The 20,508-nt window shown below is 46.6% G+C and overlaps 1 protein-coding gene across 3 annotated transcripts in view; it reads right to left on the reverse strand.

Annotated features, from left to right (window-relative positions):
* Positions 1-20,508, reverse strand: part of abcc2 (ATP-binding cassette, sub-family C (CFTR/MRP), member 2) — a 92,271-nt gene that overhangs the window by 23,519 nt on the left and 48,244 nt on the right. For 2 of the 3 annotated variants that reach the window (XM_069900248.1, XM_069900246.1), the window contains exons 16-22: positions 17,087-17,153; positions 13,805-13,931; positions 12,071-12,247; positions 9,519-9,686; positions 7,241-7,424; positions 3,415-3,547; positions 1,507-1,636 (exon numbers count right to left, since the gene is read on the reverse strand). In XM_069900248.1, coding sequence (XP_069756349.1) covers positions 1,507-1,636; positions 3,415-3,547; positions 7,241-7,424; positions 9,519-9,686; positions 12,071-12,247; positions 13,805-13,931; positions 17,087-17,153 — 986 coding nt within the window. The remainder of the gene's footprint in view (positions 1-1,506; positions 1,637-3,414; positions 3,548-7,240; positions 7,425-9,518; positions 9,687-12,070; positions 12,248-13,804; positions 13,932-17,086; positions 17,154-20,508) is intronic. The other variant, XM_069900247.1, reaches the window with a different exon arrangement.

Below are 20,508 nucleotides of genomic sequence, written 5' to 3' on the forward strand. Positions count from 1 at the left end.
GTCGCTGGTGAAGTATTGGCTTTGTGCTAACTGGCACGCTAACCATGCCCTAAACTTTTCTTGTTGTACTATGTATGGGTTAATTAGCTGGACTGCTCGCAAAAGGAAAGTTCAATGAGAAGCTAAACTGTTGAATATCACAGAAAGAAGCAGAAAGTACAATGAGACCATTCTAACCTTTAAGCATCACTTTAATTCAGCACCAATGGATCTCAGTTCATTCTCAACACACATTCATCCATCTTTATAGATCCTACCATACACCAGAACTTATTGACCTGCACGTCTTTGAGAAGTGGGAGGAGACAGGAGGATCTGGGAGGGGAGGCACTCACACAGTGACAGGGGGAATGTACAAACTTCACAAAGACAGTGCCGAGGTTAGGATCGAACCTAGGTCCTTGGAGCTAAGAGACATCAGCTCCAGCCACTGCATCACTTCTTGGGTGATCAGACAGGACAGTCATTTTGGATTAATGTGGACCCATCCTGTCCCTCCTGAAAGTTCTCTGACTGACCTCCAGAGTCTCACACACAGAATCCATCTGCTTTGGAAATGGGCTGCCAATAAGTTGTAGGAGGTCAACTCTCGCTGAGTCATAGAGAAGAATTTCTTTAGCCAGAGGGTAGTAAATCTGTGCCACAGGTGGTTGTGATGGCCAGGTCAATGGGTGTATTTAAGGCAGAGACTGATAGGTTCTTGATTAGAAAGGGTATCAAAGGTTATGAGAGAAGGCCGGGCAGAGGAGCTGAGTAGGAAAATGGATCAGCTCATGATTAAATAGTAGGGACGGCACAATGGTCTGAATAGCCTATTTCTGTTCAAATGTCTTATGGTCTTATCCCAACCCAGTCACACTCTCCACCTCCCCCCACCCCACCCTGCCCCCAACCTTTCCATCAGGCAGAAGATACATGAGCTTGAAAACACCAACTTCCACATTGAAGGAGAGTTTCTTTCCTGCTGTTATCAGACTCTTGAATGAACCCCACAATGGGAAAAGATTATACTCTTTGCACTGTCTCTGTAACTGATATTTATCTAGTCCCTGCATTTAATTTCTCCAGCCTCTGTACCATTTTGACTACTGTCAACTCACTCTTCACATCTATTTTGTAATTTTTAATTTGTAAAAAATTTCGACATGCAGAAAGGTAACAGGCCCTTTCGGCCATGAGCTCGTGGTCCCCAAGAACACCCCCATTACATTTTGAACAACTAGAGGAAACCCACACAGACACAGGGAGAACGTTCACTCACTCCTTACAGACAGCACGGGATTTCAACACCGATCCCGATCACTGGCCCTGTAACAGCGTTCCACTAACCGCTACACTTGTTATTATTAAACTAACTGGAGTACGAGTCAATGTGACTGGACAGCAAGCAAAACAAAACTTCTGAATGTATTTCAGTACACACGACTGAAAACAATTCTGTTTAATTCAGCCAGTTAACGAGTCGAATGGCACCAGGAGCTATCAGATGGGCAGATGAATCCTTACCTGTCCTGTTTCCATGGATTCATCTTCAATCAATCTCTGACCCTTCACCACTTCCACACATCCCTGCTTCTTCGATGACCGCTCCTTGTTCCTCATGGACCTCTTTAGCGACACTCTTACGCTGCTTCTGCTGAGAAAGGAGGCACCAAAGACAGACTTCCTTTAATTCATCCTCTGGCGAGCTACTTGCACCAGGGGGAGCTTCCATCATTTCTCTCCTGTTTCATTTAATGATTAATTTAGAGATACAGAATGGGAATAGGCCCTTCCAGCCCATGATCCCAAATGCACACATTTGTACATGCATGTTTGTATTTATGCCTGTTTGTATGTATGTCTGTGCTAGTGAATGTGTGTGTGTCTGCATCTCTGTGTGTGTGCACATCCATATGTGTGCCTCCATGTGCATGTGTGTATATACTTGTCCATGTGTAGCTGCGTGTGATGAGGAACAAGGAGCGGTCATCGAAGAAGCAGGGATGTGTGGAAGTGGTGAAGGGTCAGAGATTGATTGAAGATGAATCCATGGAAACAGGACAGGTAAGGATTCATCTGCCCATCTGATAGCTCCTGCTGCCATTCGACTCGTTAACTGGCTGAATTAAACAGAAGTGTGATATACTTCCTTTCTGCATGTAAATGTACATGCATGTACCATACAAGTGTGCTCCTGAACAAGCATATGCCTGTCTGCACATATGTACATGTGTGACATGTGCATACATGCAGGTGTGTATATGCACATATTTGCATATATGTGCAGATATGTGCAAGTGTGCATGTGGATCACCCTCAAGGACCAGAGGTCTGAGACTGTGAGCGATGGGCAACAGAAGCAGAGTGAAATGTGGAAAATCTTTTTCTGCAGCAAGTGGTGGGAATATGGAGTGTCCTTCCCAAGGGCTGGTGGAGAGAGGGGCTGGAGTCACGCAGATTACAATGACTGGAAGGAAAACATGTGTCGAAGTGTGAGGAGAGAGTGGGTCCCACTTTTACTTACAGCTGACATCAACCCAATGGGCTGAATGGCCTGCTCCCACCTGTGACTCCAGTTTGGCTCCTCAGGCAAGGCACATTGGCATTGATTGAGACGAGCAAAGGTCAATTCTACAACTTGAGAGGACTGGGTACAACACCCTGTCTGAAGAGGGTACGCAAAATCATTGAGGAACCCTTTCTCCCCACACACAGCGTCTTTCAGCTTCTCCCGTCGGGGAAGAGATACAGGAGTATCAGAGCCAGCACCACCAGACTGAGGAACAGCTTCTTCCCAAGGGCAGTGAGAACACTGATCGGCCAAAGGAATGGCTCACACTAACTATCCAAGACTCTAATTTGTACAAAACAATATTTATTTATGTAATGGTATGGCCCACCCCCTGATGACACTCTCACCTGGACTCCTCCCCTCTCCCTTCCCTGCACTTCCCTCACTTGGATCCGGACCAGCTCAAATCTTGTGTACAATAAAGCCCATCGTTCCCCTTAGTCTTTGTAATTATTGGGGCAATTGGTAGTGCCCAACAATTTATTTATTTGTATAGATGTAATACTGTCCTAATATGTATCGCTTGCCTGTATGTGTGTTACGTCTGTTCTTGTGTCTGCGTATTTTGCACTGAGGACCAGAGAATGCTATTTCATCGGGTTGTGCTTGTGCAATCCGATGATAATAAACTTGACTTGACTTGACACCCATGCTTCTCATGAGAGACAACCAGCACATAAAATCCACTGAAGCCAAACCACCTTGTCTCTGAAACATTCCCCCACACTCCGATCTTCCCCAGCGGCTCGGCAGATGTTTTCTGTTCCACATAAGTGGCAGCTGAGGCTTTGATAACTGGGAAGGATTAGAGCTAACCCCCAGTAAACAAGGAAAGGCATACTTTTAAATCTGCAGCTCACCTCCCTGTCCTGCACCTGATCTGCTCACTGAGCTCCTGTTTCAGTTCCAGGGTCACAGCATCAACTGGAGCTTCATCCACCTCTGGACCCTGACCTCCTCCCAGTGCGAGGTCCTCTTCCGTCACCAGATCAACTGAAAACAAAGGCAGGTATGAGAAAAGGCAGGAACCTCAGTTGGCTCACTGAAAGACTCCTTTCCCTTACACGCTCAAGTTTATTGTCACACGTGGCAAGGCCCGGTGAGAAAATTTGCTTTGCAAGCACACCAGTTCGTCAAATCATACACAGTACAGAGTGGTATGGGGATCATTCAGGAGACTGATGACAGAGGGAAAGAAACTGTCCTTGAATCTGGTGGTGCGTGATCTCATTAGTGAATCTTGTAATAGTAGCTCAGCTGCTGGTGTGGACCCAGGGAGGGAGGAGACAAGGCGCAGTTCCAAAGGGCTCAACCGCCCGATCCTAATGCTCCATACATGCTTTAAACATCCTTTTAAAGGAGCCAGCATTATTTTTAAACTAAAATCCTGCACCCCCGGGGTCTCTGCCCAAGATGGTGGTGCCTGTGATCAGCACCGGTCTCGAGGGGTTGCAAATGCTGGGGGAGCAGCGGATCGGTGCAGGGAAGCAATAATGGGGGAACACCCACATCCACCCCAACCCACCCCATGCTACATTGAGAAGAAGCAGAGGAGACAGCCCTGCAGGACAGTGACCACACCAGCAGACCAGCGAGGGGCTGAAGGACCCACACAAGCTGTGGGTGGCTTGTGGTCGGGGTCGGGGGGGCAAGCAGGGGCTGCTGGAGACAGGCTCACAGGACCAGCTATCGTAGCTGGGATTCGAGAGGGTGCTGAGGCCAAGAAGGGTTCCTGAAGGTCTCTGGCGCTGAAGGGTTCTTGATCGTGTCAGGGGTTTGGATCTGGAGCTCGGTTGCTGATAGATTGAACAGGAGTCTGTGCGTCTGCAGAGGCTGCGGGAACTGGACAAATCCATGGACACTCAGTGACTCTGAAGGGACTCTCTTTTGCATCTCTTTCTCTTGTACTGTAAGAGACACCAGGCAACACTAATGGTGATTCTTTGGCAGAAGCCAATTTTGTGTAATATTACATAACAAAAGGAATCATGAATTTTCCTCACAGGATGGGGATGAAGGGAGTCTGGTCGGATTGGGATAATGTCTGTTTTTTCCGAGGCAGTAGGATTAATAGATGGAATTGATGGGGGTTTGTCTGAGCTTCTGAAAGGTTCATTGAATCTCCATCCACAGTGCCAGACACATTTCCACTCAAAGTTGCTCTGTATGGCCTGTGAGAAGTACGACACATCAGTGCATGACACACGTGTCCACCTTGGGAAGCACTTGGGTGGGGTGAGACAGCGACGTCATCAGTCAAGCTGCTACCTCCCAGCACCAGCAACTCAAGTTAGATCCCAACCTCCAGCGCTGTCCAGGTTGAGCTTGCACCCTCTCCCTGTGACCCAGTTAACTTCATCCGGAGGGGCACTCTGCTTTCCTCCCATGCCCCAAAGAATGGGGGTGGGGGGGGGTGGGGTTGGCAATTCAATTATTTGCTGCAAATTGCCCATAGTGTGTAGACAAGAGGTAGAATATGGGAGGAGTTCTTGGTCATGCAGGAAGATTAAAATGGGATGAATAGAGGGTGAGTGTAAAAAGGGTTGGGGTGTGCTGTATTGTGCTATGTTAATCTGGCACATCTTTTAGGGCCCCTCCATCTTATCCACATATCTCCTGGGGAGCACCAGTGGGGGGAGGGGGGGGACCTTACAATGCACACTTCTTCTGCAAAATGTATTTTACCTTTACCCTTTCAGCAAAGTCCCTGCCACTGGAGACAATGACAGCTTATTTCATTGATAAAACTTCCTGTAATATACAGGTAGTCCCCAACTTATGACCATAATTGGTACCAAAGGATCGCTTGTATCTCAGAATGGACACAAGTTGGAATTTTGTGGGCATGTGTGGAATACCAAAGTCTCAAAGCAAACTTTTTTCTTTCTCCATTAACCCTTCTCCATTAACAATGGCGTGAAGCAAGGCTGCGTTCTCGCACCAACCCTCTTTTCAATCTTCTTCAGCATGATGCTGAAACAAGCCATGAAAGACCTCAACAATGAAGACGCTGTTTACATCCGGTACTGCACGGATAGCAGCCTCTTCAATCTGAGGCGCCTGCAAGCTCACACCAAGACACAAGAGCAACTTGTCCTTGAACTACTCTTTGCAGATGATGCCGCTTTAGTTGGCCATTCAGAGCCAGCTCTTCAGCGCTTGACGTCCTGTTTTGCGGAAACTGCCAAAATGTTTGGCCTGGAAGTCAGCCTGAAGAAAACTGAGGTCCTCCATCAGCCAGCTCCCCACCATGACTACCAGCCCCCCAACATCTCCATCGGGCACACAAAACTCAAAACGGTCAACCAGTTTACCTATCTCGGCTGCACCATTTCATTGGATGCAAGGATCGACAACGAGATAGACAACAGACTCGCCAAGGCAAATAGCGCCTTTGGAAGACTACACAAAAGAGTCTGGAAAAACAACCAACTGAAAAACCTCACAAAGATTAGCGAATACAGAGCCGTTGTCATACCCACACTCATGTTCGGCTCCGAATCATGGGCCCTCTACCGGCATCACCTACGGCTCCTAGAATGCTTCCACCAGCGTTGTCTCCGCTCCATCCTCAACATTCATTGGAGCGACTTCATCTCTAACATCAAAGTACTTGAGATGGCAGAGGCCGACAGCATCGAATCCACGCCACTGAAGATCCAACTGTGCTGGGCAGATCATGTCTCCAGAATGGAGGTCCATCGTCTTCCCAAGATCGTGTTATATGGCGAGCTCTCCACTGGCCACCGTGACAGAGGTGCACCAAAGAAGAGGTACAAGGACTGCCTAAAGAAATCTCTTGGTGCCTGCCACATTGACCACCGCCAGTGGGCTGATCTCACCTCAAACCGTGCATCTTGGCGCCTCACAGTTCGGCGGGCAGCAACCTCCTTTGAAGAAGACCGCAGAGCCCACCTCACTGACAAAAGACAAAGGAGAAAAAACCCAACACCCAACCCCAACCAACCAATTTTCCCCTGCAACCGTGTCTGCCTGTCCCGCATCGGACTTGTCAGCCACAAACGAGCCTGCAGCTGATGTGGACATTACCCCTCCATAAATCTTTGTCCGCGAAGCCAAGCCAAAGAAGAAAGAAGAAAGAAAAAAGCAAACTTTTTAATCAAATCTTTTTCTCATTGTGGATTTATATTTGACAAACTATAACAGGAACATTGGCTAGGGTTCATAGGCTGGGCATGGCCATCTTGATTCCCGTATGCATGCGTGAGTTTTAGGTTGGTGCAAGCGTAATGGGTTCGCATATTGGAATTCAGTTGATGCACATGCGAGAGTCAAGTGCCCTGACGATATTGAATGTGCCCTTAACTGGTGCATGCACCAACCAAACTCTAATACCAAACTCATCGCACATGTGCCAATAGAAGACTCACGCATGCTCACAGGAATCAAGATGGCTGTACCCAGCCTATAAATCCAGGAACACTGACTAACAAGGTAAGTACACACATTTTGGCTCTTACATGCCCTGTATCCCTGTTATAGTTTGTCAAATACAACATAAACTGAGTAAATTTTATATTTTTTGTTTCATAATTTTTTAAAAATTCCATCGTATGTGCAAATGGACACAACTCGGGGATCACATGTAGAACATTTCCTTTACACCTCCTACGCTGTTGGCTTCTGTGCTGTGCAACACTATGATTCTGTAAAAGAGCAACCTACCTGTTGGTTCACCCTCTCCTTCTTGATTCTGTTTCCCATAGGTGTTCAGAAATTCCGCAAATGCCCCTCCGCTTGCCTTTAATGTCTTGTATGTCCCCATTTCAGAGACTGCGCCATCTACCATGACTATAACTTTATCTGTCTGAGGCAGGAATGTGATGCTGTGTGTCACAAGAACCCGAGTCTGCTCAAAAACATCAACGTTTGGTCAGAAAATGACAAAGTTTCACAGAGATAACTAAACATCCCTCCCTCAAAATGACCGCAAAACCCCTCCCTCAACAGCACGACCTCAACACCCCTCCCTCAACAACACAACCACAACGCCTACCCTCAACAGCACGACCACCACACCCCTCCCTCAACAACACGACCACCACACCCCTCCCTCAACAACACGACCACCACATCCCTCCCTCAACAACACGACCACCACATCCCTCCCTCAACAACACGACCCCCACACCCCTCCCTCAACAACATTAGATCAACCAAAGGGGACACCCTTCAATCCTGAAGTTGTGCCCCCTTGTCCTCGACTCTCGCACCATGGAAAGTAACTTTTTTACATCTACTCCATGTCTTTCAACATTTGGAAATGTTCCAATGAGATCCCTCCTCATTCTCCTAAATTCCAATGAGTACAGGCCAAGAGCTGTCAAATGCTCCTTTTATGATAACCCTTTCATTCCCAGAATCATCCTTGTGAACCTTCTCTCAACCCTCTCCAATTTTAGCACATTTTTTAAAAATGAGAAGCCCAAAACTGCTCACAATACTCCAAGTGAGGTCTTACTAGAGCATTAAAAAGATATAGGTTCAACATGTCCCTTCATATTTTGACCTCTTCATTCTGGGAATTCTCTCTTGAATGTTCTCTGAATTGGCTACAAATTAAGTATAGCCACCCAGAAATAAAAACATCCTTTCCAGTGAGGATTCACCAACAACCTACTTTTATATTCCATAACCAATGCAATTAAGATCTCCATTACAGGCTTTTTAAATTCCAAGTTAGTTACTTGAATTTAATTTGCCCAGTTGCTAAGGTTGGATTCAAATGCATGGCATAATTCTAAGGCCAAGCACACTGACTGCTAGTCCCTTAAGTTGACCACCACACTGCTGTACCTATTCATATGAAGTTGGTTCCGTGCAATTTCGTGGCAATGTTAGATGAGATTTGGGGTCTCACTGTCCATTCAAACCCCTACAAGGAGATACCAGTCCAGTCACACCCAGGAATTCAATACACCACATGCCTCTTGACATCTAACTTCTTCGGTATCTATTAAATCACTCCGTTCTCCCTCTCTTCCCTATCCCTCTATTTCTTTTCCTCCAGCCCTCCACCCTCTTCATTCTCCATTCACTGAGCCATCTCCCCTCCCTGTTTGCAGAGGTGCCTTCCCTTCTTTATCTACCTATTACGTGTCTGCAGGACTGTGATCCTCCCCCTGCTTTCCCCTACCATTTTGTTCAGACACTTGCCCACATTTTATCCATACTATGATGAAGGGTTCAGGCCCAAAATGTTGGTTATGTATCATTATCTTTATTACATAAAATACATTGTTTAATCAGCTGAGTTTCTCCAGTGTCGTGTTTTTACTTCAATCACGGTGACCATAGACATTTGTGTTTTACCACATGCCTCTTGATGCTGAGAAAATTCTGACCCCCACCAACTTCCTGGCCCCCAGGCCCTGAAAAATAACCTCTGGACCCAGGAACTAGGGAGAATTCTGCTGTGTTGAGGAAGAGTTTCAATGGGATGGCTTGCAACTATCTGAGAGGGATTCAAAATTCTGGTTTCCCACCTGGTTGTGTGTGTGATGGGACATTGTAGAGGGAGCTTCACTCTGTATCTAACCCATGCTGTCCATGCCCTGGGAATGTGTGATGGGACAATGTAGAGGAACCTTCACTCTGTATCTAACCCACGCTGCCCCTGCCCTGGGAGTGTGTGATGGGACAGTGTAGAGGGAGCTTCACTCTGCATCTAACCCGTGCTGTCCCTGCCCTGAGAGTGTGTCATGGGATATTGTAGAGGGAGCTTCACTCTGTATCTAACCCACGCTGCCCTGCCCTGGGAGTGTGTGATGGGACAGTGTACAGGGAGCTTCACTCTGTAACTAACCCATGCTGCCCCTGCCCTCGGAGTGTGTGATGGGACAGTACAGAGGGAGCTTCACTCTAAATCTATTGTAGTTTGACGTGCTCTTTCCACTGATCTTGAGAAATATTAAACCCCTTCCTCCTGCACCCTGCAACTCACCTTTCCATTCAGAAGCCCGTTGGGGCCGATCACCTTCTCAAAGATGTGTTTCCCCACGTGGGGGTCCACAGCAGAAAGCGGGTCATCCAAGATATAGATGTCTGTGTCACTGTACACTGCCCTTGCCAGGCTGACCCGTTGCTTCTGCCCACCGCTCAGGTTGATGCCCTGGAGAAGACAGGAAACAACCAACACCTTCATCCTTCAAACCAACTACAGACACCACTGCAAAATGTTGCTATTCAGCCAACTGCGCCTGTGCTGGCTCTCTGAAGAAGCATTCAAGCTTACCCGATCTCTCCCCTTTTCGAATTAAGTTGGTTATTCTCTTGTATTCTGAGGTACAGCAAGAAATTTTGTTTTGTGTGCTACCCAGGCAAGTCAACCTCTACATGGTGCAGCAGGTAGTGCATGGTTCAAATGAAACATAGGTGCAGGGGATAGCTTTGAAGAGAAAAGTATGGATAAACAGCACAGGGCATAATCTTTTACCAATGAGAGGTCCACTCAACAGCAGAAAGGAAAGAGAGTGACATGGTTAGCATAGCGGTTAGCACAACACCTTTACAGCGCCAGCGATCTCGACTCAGATCCAACTGTAAAGAGTTAGTACGTTCTCTCTGTGGTTGCATTGATTTCCTCTGGGGTTAGACTGTAAGACCATAAGACAATGGAGCAGAAAAAGACTATTCAGCCCATCGAGTTTGCCCCACCATTTAATCATGAGGTGATCCATTTTCCTACTCAGCCCCACTGCCTGGCCTTCTCTCCATAACTGTTGATGCCCTGGCTAATCAAGAACCTATCAATCTCTACCTTAAATACGCCCATCAATCTGGCCTCCACAAATGCCTGTAGCAGCAAATTCCACAGATTCACTACCTCCTAGCTGAAGAAATTCTTCTGCATCTCTGTTCTAATTGGGCACCCTTCAATCTTGAAATTGTGCTCTCTTGTCCTAGACTCTCCCACCATGGGAAACAATCTTTCTGTACCTACTCTGTCCACACCTTTCAACATTCAAAAACTGCCCACATTCCAGATATTTAGGATTAGTAGATTAATTGGTCACATGGGTGTATTTGGGTGCCATAGGTTCGAAGACAGGAAGAGCCTGTTACCGTGTGGTATATCTGAATTAAGATGTTAAAAACTTAAACTGTCCTCAAATCTGTATCTTCGTGTATCTTTTGCTTGATGGGTGGAGGGAGAGTAGAGTGTGACCAAGCTGGGTTGGGTTATTCACTATGTTGGCTGTTCTCCCACAGATTCGGGAGGTGATGGTGGAATTGATGGAAGAGAGGGGAGGGTGTGGGATGGTCTGAGCTGCGATCACAACTCTCCACAGTGCCTTGTGGTTTTGTACGGAGCAGTTCCTGTCCCAGGCTGAGATCCAGACAAGATACTTTCTGTGGTGCAATTTGTATGGGACATGGGGCATGTGCCAAATTTTTGTGGCATTGGTGCGCTTCCATGGGTACGATGCTAAATGTTTCTTGTGTACCTGACCAATGGTCATCAAAACACAATGATGGGATCAGATACGTTTCCAGTCTGATTCGCCCAGATCACACAGCACAATCCTTCCACTAAGATGGGGGGGGGGGGCATGGGGAATAAAAATGGGAAGAGGGAGCAAGATGGAACAGAGAAGGTGGCGACAAAGGCTGGAAGGTGATGATGCAGACAAATCCGGTTAACAGAGCTCGGGCTTTTCTCTTTGGATCAATGAACAGAGGTGTATAAGATGATGAGGGGCTTAGATAGGGGGGACAGCCAGTGCCTTTTCACTGGGCGACATTAGCAAATACCAGAGGATATCTGTTTAAGGAAAGGAAGGAGAGTTTAGGAGAAAAAAAAATCCGAGGTAAATAGATTACTCAGGGAGTGGGGGGGTCCCGGAATGCATTGCTGAGGGTGGTGGTGGAGGCTGGTACAATAGAGACATCCAAAAGACTTTTCAATGGATACATGGATGTAAGAAAAATTGGAGGTTATGGGTGTGAGGAGGCCATTCTCAACATTTTTTCGGCTATGACACCCCCCTCCCCAAACTTAGGACCCTGCTCAAACTTTATGGGCTCCCTTCCCTGTGAAACAATCATGCTTAGTTGGTTTCTTCCATACTTCTCTCCTACCCCCTGTACACATTTGTACCCCCTTATTAAGGATTTCAGTCCATGCCACCCCTTAAATGTGCTGTGGCCCCAAGGGTGGGGGTGGGGGGGGGTCATATGGTCCTTTTTGAGAATGTTTGGATTAGATTGTTGTGAAATAGGTTTCAATTGGTCAGCACAACATTGTGGGCTGAAGGGCCTGCACTGTGTTGAGGTGTTCTATGCTCGAAGGGATGGTTGATGGACAGTTGGAACCAGGTGTGAAGGGGATGGGGGGAGGTCAGCCTTAGTCAACATCTTTCAGAGTTCAGGCACCCCTGTATTTCAAATGTCTTGTCATTAAAATGGTGTAAGGAATTACAGCACACACTTTATAAAAAATGTTCTCCAATCCCAGCCTGGCCCAAGTATTCTCATGTGGTCTTTCCTGAATACCTTTTCTCCAATCTCCGTTTGATCTCCCGCTGGTAACAGCTCCAGGTCCGGCAGAAGAGCACAGGCCTCCAAGACTTGCTGATAGCGCAGGTCTTCCAGATTCAAGCCGAACAAGATGTTGTCTTGCAGCGTGGCGTTTTGGATCCACGCCTGCTGAGGGACATAGGATAATGTACCCTGGAACAGACAAGAGAATTGGGAACACATTGGGTTAGCAGGGACAGATCATTGCCTCCAACTCACTATGTTATGTTACTCAACAAGCAGTTCAATCAGATTAGCAGAATCGCCATTAGAATCACCTTTACACCCAAGCCTATTCGGCCAATTAACCCATGCTGGCAATTCACCTATTTTCTCTTCCCAGCCCTGCCTTGTTTCCTTTAATTCCCAATTCAACTTCTCAATTGATTCTGCTTCCTCCATCCTCCAGCTCTAGGTGGGCAGCATGGTTAACACAAGGCTATTATCACACCATTAACCGAGGTCCCAATTCGCCACAGTTTGTAAGGATTTTGTATGCTCTCCCCGTGACCTGCATGTGTTTTCCTCAGGTGCTCCAGTTTCCTACCACCCTCCAAAATCATACGAGGTTGGTGGGTTAATTGGGTGGAACAGGTTTCGAAGGCCAGAAGGAGCTTCTATCATGTGGTATCATTGAAGAAAAGGATCATCATTTCCCTCTTGTTACAAGATCAAACCAGCAACCACAAAGAAGGCATATCACACAGGGGTAAAGATGAACAATTACTTTATTAACAAAAAATTCACCTTCAAACTTTACTTCAAAATCCCTCCCTATTATAAAAATGCCCACTATGCAAATTTCTATAACATGGTAAAACGAATAAATTCCACAGCCTAAATATTACATATGTAATTAAAGTCTAAGTAATATTTACAACTAGCCCACAGAAAAACTTAGACACAAAACTTCGATCTGAACTGAAGCAAAGATCATAAACAAAATTCAGTGAGAGAGGAGATAGATAGAGAGAGAGAGAGAGAGAGAGAGAGAGAGAGAGAGAGAGAGAGAGAGAGAGAGAGAGCACAAAATTCGAAGTGGTCTTGTGTTGCTTGCAGAGAGAGGAACCACTGGCTTGGTCTGGATCCTTCTGGCTGCCTTCAGAATGTTCATCCCTTTTTGAAAACCCAACATTCTAAACTGTCATCCAGGCCATGACTCATGCTTTGGGCCTTCTTCCACTCCATAGCACCACCTAGTGGTGGTTTATCGTCCAAGTCCAGAAATTTTTACATCATTTTCTGCACATGCTCAGTCCGTCTCCCACTCTCTCAGCAGTCCACCTTCACCTTGGCTCTCTAAGGCAAACTGTCACTTTTTAACATAAAACCACAAAACTCATAGGCCAATACACAACACAGAACTCTGTAACACTCTGCATAAAGAAATTTTCCCAATACTCTCAGCAGAATTTTAAATTCACCCCAAAATCTTCCTCTCACAATTTAAATTTAGACATACAGCACGGTATCAGATCATTTTGGCCCACAAGCCCGTGCACCCCAATTTACACCCAATTAACCAACACCCCCAGAACACATCAAATGGTGGGAGGAAACTGGAGCCCCCTGGGAGAAACCCACGCAGACATAGGGAGAACATCCCAACAGACTGCGCGGGATTTGAACCCTGGTCTCGATATTTAATGGAAATGAATAAAACTGTAGAGAGTTAGAGGGTGAAAAGTCAGTGGCTGATGTGTTTGGTACCTTAGTGTTAATGAATCCTTTGATGTGCTCCATCTCACCAAGTATTGCTGACATCAGCGAGGACTTCCCACATCCCACTGGGCCAACGACTGCCACCAGGCTCTCGGGCTTGATGTCCAACGTAACACTGCAGGGGAAAGCATGACATTCAAAGGCAGTTGACAGACAACCATCCTCACTCAACATCAACAAGACTAAGCAGCTGGTCATAGACCTTTGGAGGAGGGCCAGAGTTCACACCCTGGTTCCCATCAGCAATGTGACATGGAGAATGCACATAGCTTACGTTCCCAGGAGAAAACATCTCTACTGACTCGTCCTGGTCGACCCACATTGATGTAATGGCCACAAAAGTGCACCAGCACCTCTATTTCCCCAGAGGCCTGAGGAAATTTGACATGACACCCAGCAACCCTTAGTAACTGCTACGGTGCACCATTGAAAGAATGTGTCACTGTGTGGGATGGGAGCTGCTATGCCCAAAACCACAAGAAAATGCAGAGGGTTGTGAACTCAGCTCAGACCATCACACACCGTCCCTCCCCTCCATCAATTTCCCCCTCCCTCCATTGATTCCATCACATACTCCACCTCCCCTTCATCGATTCCATCACATACTCCCCCTCCCCTTCATCGATTCCATCACATACTCCCCCTCCCCTTCATCGATTCCATCACATACTCCCCCTCCCCTTCATCGATTCCATCACATACTCCCCCTCCCCTTCATCGATTCCATCACATACTCCCCCTCCCCTTCATCGATTCCATCACATACTCCCCCTCCCCTTCATCGATTCCATCACATACTCCCCCTCCCCTTCATCGATTCCATCACATACTCCCCCTCCCCTTCATCGATTCCATCACATACTCCCCCTCCCCTTCATCGATTCCATCACATACTCCCCCTCCCCTTCATCGATTCCACCACACAACCCCCCATTAATTCCATCACAAAACCTCCCCCATTGATTCCATCACACATTCCCCTGCCCCTCCATCGACTCCATCACACACACCTCTCCCCCCCATTGTTTCCATCTAAAACTCCTTCTGCCTTGGAGAAGCAGCCATCCCGGCCACACTCTCTTCAACCCCCTTCTGCCCGGGAGGCGATTCACGAGTCTGATCTCACACACACCAACAGATTGAAGGACAGTTTCTTTCCCATCATTATCTGAATATCCCCACACCTGTAAAACATGCTGCCTTCGCTCCATCCCAACTGCTCTCACTCTATAACTCTGCACTCCTTTACTGTGTCTTACTTGCTATGTAAGTATATCATACTATGTATGGGATCTTTAACTGAACTGCTCATAAACAAACTTCATCACAGCATCTTGGTTCATGTGACAATAGGAGTGGAAAGGATAAATAAAAAGACGTGCATTTCTCTCGCGCACTTCACAACCTTTCCAAGTGAACTGTTTTGGTTTCCCATTCATCCATACTCTCTGATACTTCCGTGACTGGGAGAATCTCATACAAGGGGTCATAGTTGCAAGACTAGGGAGCGGTCATTTAAAACTGAGGTGGGAAGTGAATCCATAGAATTCTCTATCCTGGAGTGTGGAGGCTAGATCGTTGGGTTGGAGGGTTGAAGAAGAAGCTGATAGATTTTTTTTAAAGATCCAGATGAGACAAGGCAGACGAGCCACGATCACATAGAATGACGTGCACAAAGGTGCTGGAGAATCTCAGCAGGTCTCGCAGCATCCTAAGGGTTGGGCCTGGGCCCTTCGTCAGGTATATGAAAAAACAGGCAGGTGCCTGAATAAAAAGATGTTGGGATGGGGAAGAAAGAGAGGAGAGAGGAAGGGGCAGGAGGAGTACAGGCTAGGTGGATACCGATTGGAGGGTAAGGGAAAAGGTTGAAGTGATAGGGGGAGGAGGCAACTCTCTGATAGGAGAGGGAAGGGAAGGGGATGGGAGCTGGAGGAAAGGAAACAGAAGGACTAGGAAAGAGAAACTCGGGGGAGTGGTTTAATGAAGTTTGATGTTAATGCCTTTTGGTTGGAGACTGCCCAGAGTGAGTATTTGGTGTTGTTCCTCCAATAAACGAGTGGCCTCTGTTTGGCAGTACAAGGCCATGGACAGATATGTCGGTGTGGGAATGGCATGTGGAATTGAAATGATCGACCTCTGGGAGGACCTTGCTGTTGCAGCGGACAGAGCGAATGTGCACAACAAAGCGTTTACCCAGTCTGCGTGCAGTCTCTCAGATGTAGAGATGTGGAATGGAGGGGCAGGCTCCGGGGTGGCGTGGCCTGTTCCCATCTCTTATTTTCTCAGCAAGCCCTCCACAGTGAGATCACAAGCGGATCATCTATTTTCCTATCAATTTGGGGAGTGAAGGGGGGAGCTTCCTTCATCTCCTTTGAGTGTTCCTGCTTTCCACTAGGGGTAAAGGACAGGCTTTATATCTTTCTGGACAGAGCAGGCTCCCAAATGTCCGCAGTGACAGCCTCAGCTAGATCCTTGTGCTTGAGTCTCTGGGACCATCTGTCTCAGAGGTTGATGAGATTCCAGGTGAGCTCTCCCTTCCCCTGAAGATGATCCTTTCAAAATCCCTGGAACATCCACCCCTCAAGCTGGGTCAAACCCACCCACAGGGGCTGTCAAATCGTCTCCTTCGTTTTCCATCCCATCATTTGTCTTGCGATGGAGGTTCGAGTGCTGCTGTGACTTTAGTGGGTCAGCTTGTGCACATCCAAATATGGTGGTTTGAAGGTTGTGGGATCAATTCTAATTCCAGATCAAGCAGGAACTCCTGTGGTTTTCTGAGGGAGTACTACATTGTTGGATGGTGCTATTTCCCACCCTTCTAAACACTATCTTCATTGAATAAAGAAATTCCATACCTACTCTTTGGCAGAGAATTCTTCTTGATGACCACCATTTATCTCACCATTTTATGGAGAGTGGTAGATATTTGGAACTTGCTACCAGAGGAGGTGATGGGATCAGATACTATCATTCCATTTAAGAGGCACTTAGACAGACACTTATGTTGGCAAGGCACAGATGGTTATGTTCTAATGTGGGAAATTGGATTAGCATCCATGGGCAAGGACATCATGGGTCTGATGGGCTGAAGGGCCTGTTTCTGTGCTGTGTCACTCTATGATTCTATTCGATTAGGTGAACATTTTTATAAGATAATTTTCTAAGTTTCCAGATCCTTAAGAGACCCCAATGATTTTCCAGCAAGTGATGTTAGACCAACTATCCCTCTTCCTCCTTCAAGGTCGACTGAAACCCACGAGGCCCACTCACTTTTTAATGGTTGGGCTTCCACTTCTGTTCCACGAGAAGGACGCATCGGAAAAGCTGATTGCTGACTCTGAGAAAAATAACATACAAAATCTTATTCCTTTCACACCCAACACACGTCAATGACATCACTGTCCCTCACAGTATACAGTCGTACAATGTTAAGGTATAGATTTACAATCGTTGATCCTGAGTTCAAGCTTTCTTCATTCTGCTGAACTTTTGTCACAGTCTTCCCAGCTGTTTCCAACTGTGAAATTACACCCTGTGTATGGAGGCCAAGATTATCAAAAGATATCTACCTTGACTACACCTCTTTGCACTCTCCGCTAAGAATTCTATTCCTTTCTCTCAATTCCTCCACCTCCATCACCTCTGCTCCTAGAATGAGATCTTCCATTCCAGAACATCCAAGATGTCCCCCTGCTTCAAAGAAATGTGGCTTCCCCTCCACTGTCCTTACCCGCACCTCCTCCATGTCCTGCATATCTGCCCTGGCCCCTTCCGCCCTGAGACGCAAGGATAGGATTCTCCTTGCCCTCATTTATCACCGCACCAGCCTCCACAATTTCAACCTCCACAATTTCTGCCTCCTAGTATGTGATCTCACCCACCAGACACATCTTTCCTTTTCCTCCCCTCTCTACTTTTGCAGGGACTCCTTCCTCTAGGACTCCCTCATCCACTCCCTTGTGAGCACAAGAAGAGCTGCACCTGTGCCCACACCTCCTCACTCATTTTGATTACCCTTTACTTCCTATGGATGCTGTGTGAGGTGCTGAGTTTCTCCAGCGTCTTGGTGCATTGCAATCAAACCAATAGCTGGCATTACTTATAGCTAGAGGTGATAAATGAACAAGAAAGTCTGCAGCCGCTGGGATCCAGGGCAGTACACAAAAGTGCCAGAGAAACTCAGCAGGTCACGCGGCATCCATAGGCAGTAAAAGCAGTTTACGTTTCGTTCCTGAGCACTTTGTCTGGAATGTGTAAAAACAGGTAGACATCTGAATAAAAATTTAGGGGTGGAGGAGAAGAAAAGGAATGAGCTCATGTTAACAGGCAAGAGGCAAAAACGCAGAAATGCTGGAGAATCTCAGCAGGTCTCACAGCGTTCATTGGAGATAAAGATGTATCACCAACGTTTTGAGCCAGAGGCCTTCTTCAGGGTAAGAGTAAAAACCAGGTTATTGCCCTATTCTTAACACACAAGAGGTCATAGGGTAGTAACCAGTTTGTTTTAAACAACAATCAGGCTCTTGACCCTCCCCATACTACCCTCACCCTAATGATAAACTACTCCGGGACCACCGAAAGATCTGTCTGCACTACTGAAGCATATCTTTTCTCTTGCACGAACTGCACCCGTAAATATTTATTTATCTGTCTGTGATAGTACGGATTCTATCACTAATGTGTATATGTACAGACGGTAGTGTAGGATGACTGTGATTGGCTGAGAGCGTAGCCACACCTACTTAAAGGTCTTAAAGGTTTGCTCCTAGCCAGACCAGGTCATTCTGGACTGGTCGACCTACATATGATATGCTCTAGTCTTTTAGTTAATAAAAGCCTTGGTTTGGTTCTTTGGTTCTTTCGATGTTCTCTACAATTTTATTAACTGAAAGACTAGAGCATATCACTTGTAGGTCGACTAGTCCAGAATGACCTGGTCTGACTAGGAGCAAACCTTAAGACCTGCCAGTAGGCATGGCTACACTCTCAGCCAATCACAGTCATCCTACACTACAATCTGTACATATACACATTGGTGATAGAATCTGTACTATCACACTGTCCTTTTAGATCTATTATCTCTAATTTAATTTATTCTATTGTTGCATGTGCACCTTACATTTTTTGCACCAAAATTCTTCTTGCTGCAGCTGTACATCCGTCCATTACAATGCTTCAGGAGTCATCTACTCCATCCAGAACTCCCGTTCAGGTCTCCTCCTCATCGGAGAGACTGGACGCAGACTGGGAGATAGCTTTGTTGAGCGTCCACCACAATAGCAGTGGCTGCCCATCTCAATTCCCCATCCCATTCTCTTGCTGATAATGTCTGTCCGTGATCTCATGCACTGTCAAACTGAGACCACCCACAAATTGGAGAAACAACACCTCATCTTCCATCTGGGGTCCCTCCACCCAGATGGCATTAATATCCACCTCCAATTTCATTAGCCCCATCTCCACCCCCTGCCTAATCTTTCCCTGTCTCTCCTTTTCTCCACCTGTCTCTCTCTCTCTCTCCCATTTTCCCTCTATCTTCTCTCATAGAGCCAAAAACAACCCCTCCCCAATCAATTCACACCTGTCCTCTCTCCTGTTCTCTTATTATATCCAATTAACACCTTTTGTTTGTTGGTCTGTGCTCCTTTAACTCCCATTCTTCCCCTCTCCCCAGTCTCATACCTTAAGGAAGGGCTCAGGCCTGAAACGTCAGTGATATATAATTTTCTCCGATGGACACTGCATGACTGGCTGAGTTCCTCTAATATTTCTGTGTATTTACGTATGCATTTGACAAGTACACTCTCATCTTAATATCTCAGGGTGTGAGATCACAGTGGACAACCATCGTTCATTGCTTTATCAGGAGCTGTGCACTCCAGAGTCAATGATTGATTAGATTCCGTGCCCAATCAGATATGTTGTCCGGGCAACGTCAGAGTGCGAACACTTAACCATTCAAGATACATGTGAGATAGCTAAGCTTTTTGGATCTTATTTGGGAAATGATCAGATGTACAAGCCATCTCTGGATATTGGAGTGGAGTTATCAGGTTGGACAAGTTATCTTTGGCTTTTTATGCCATACAACACAGTAACAGGCCCTTTCAGCCCACAAGCCCATGCTGCCCAAATACACCTAATTAACTACAACCCCCAGAACATTTTTTTGAACACTGGTTGGAAGCCAGAGCGCCCGGACGAACCCCACACAGAGACAGGGAGAACATACAAACTCCTTACAGGCAGCGCCAGATTCAAATCCTGCTCCCGATCGCTGACACTGTAACATTGTCGTGTTAACTGTGCCACCTTCATGAGGATTGCCTCCGTGGTGAATGACACCGACCTATCCTTGCCCAATGACGGTTACGACTAGTTGCCTGCCATTGCTGTGCCATTCATCTGCTGGGCCTGCTCTCCTTTGCCCTGTTACTCCTGTTGCCTTCAGACTGTCATATCACAATGACGCACTTGCAGAGATGTTGGGGATGCCAAATGATTAGTTGCTTATGGACTGAATTTATCCCACACTCCAGGACCAGTTGATCAACCACACGGCTTGACTGTTTATGATGTCTCTAACTCCATCTACAAACTTGCTGATGTCACCACCAGGAAATGATGAGTCAGATCGAGGACCCTGGTTAGGTGGTACCAGAACAACAATCTTGGTCTCAATATCACCAAGA

This window comes from Narcine bancroftii, chromosome 10 (assembly GCF_036971445.1).
Source record: "Narcine bancroftii isolate sNarBan1 chromosome 10, sNarBan1.hap1, whole genome shotgun sequence".
Lineage (NCBI taxonomy): Eukaryota > Metazoa > Chordata > Chondrichthyes > Torpediniformes > Narcinidae > Narcine > Narcine bancroftii.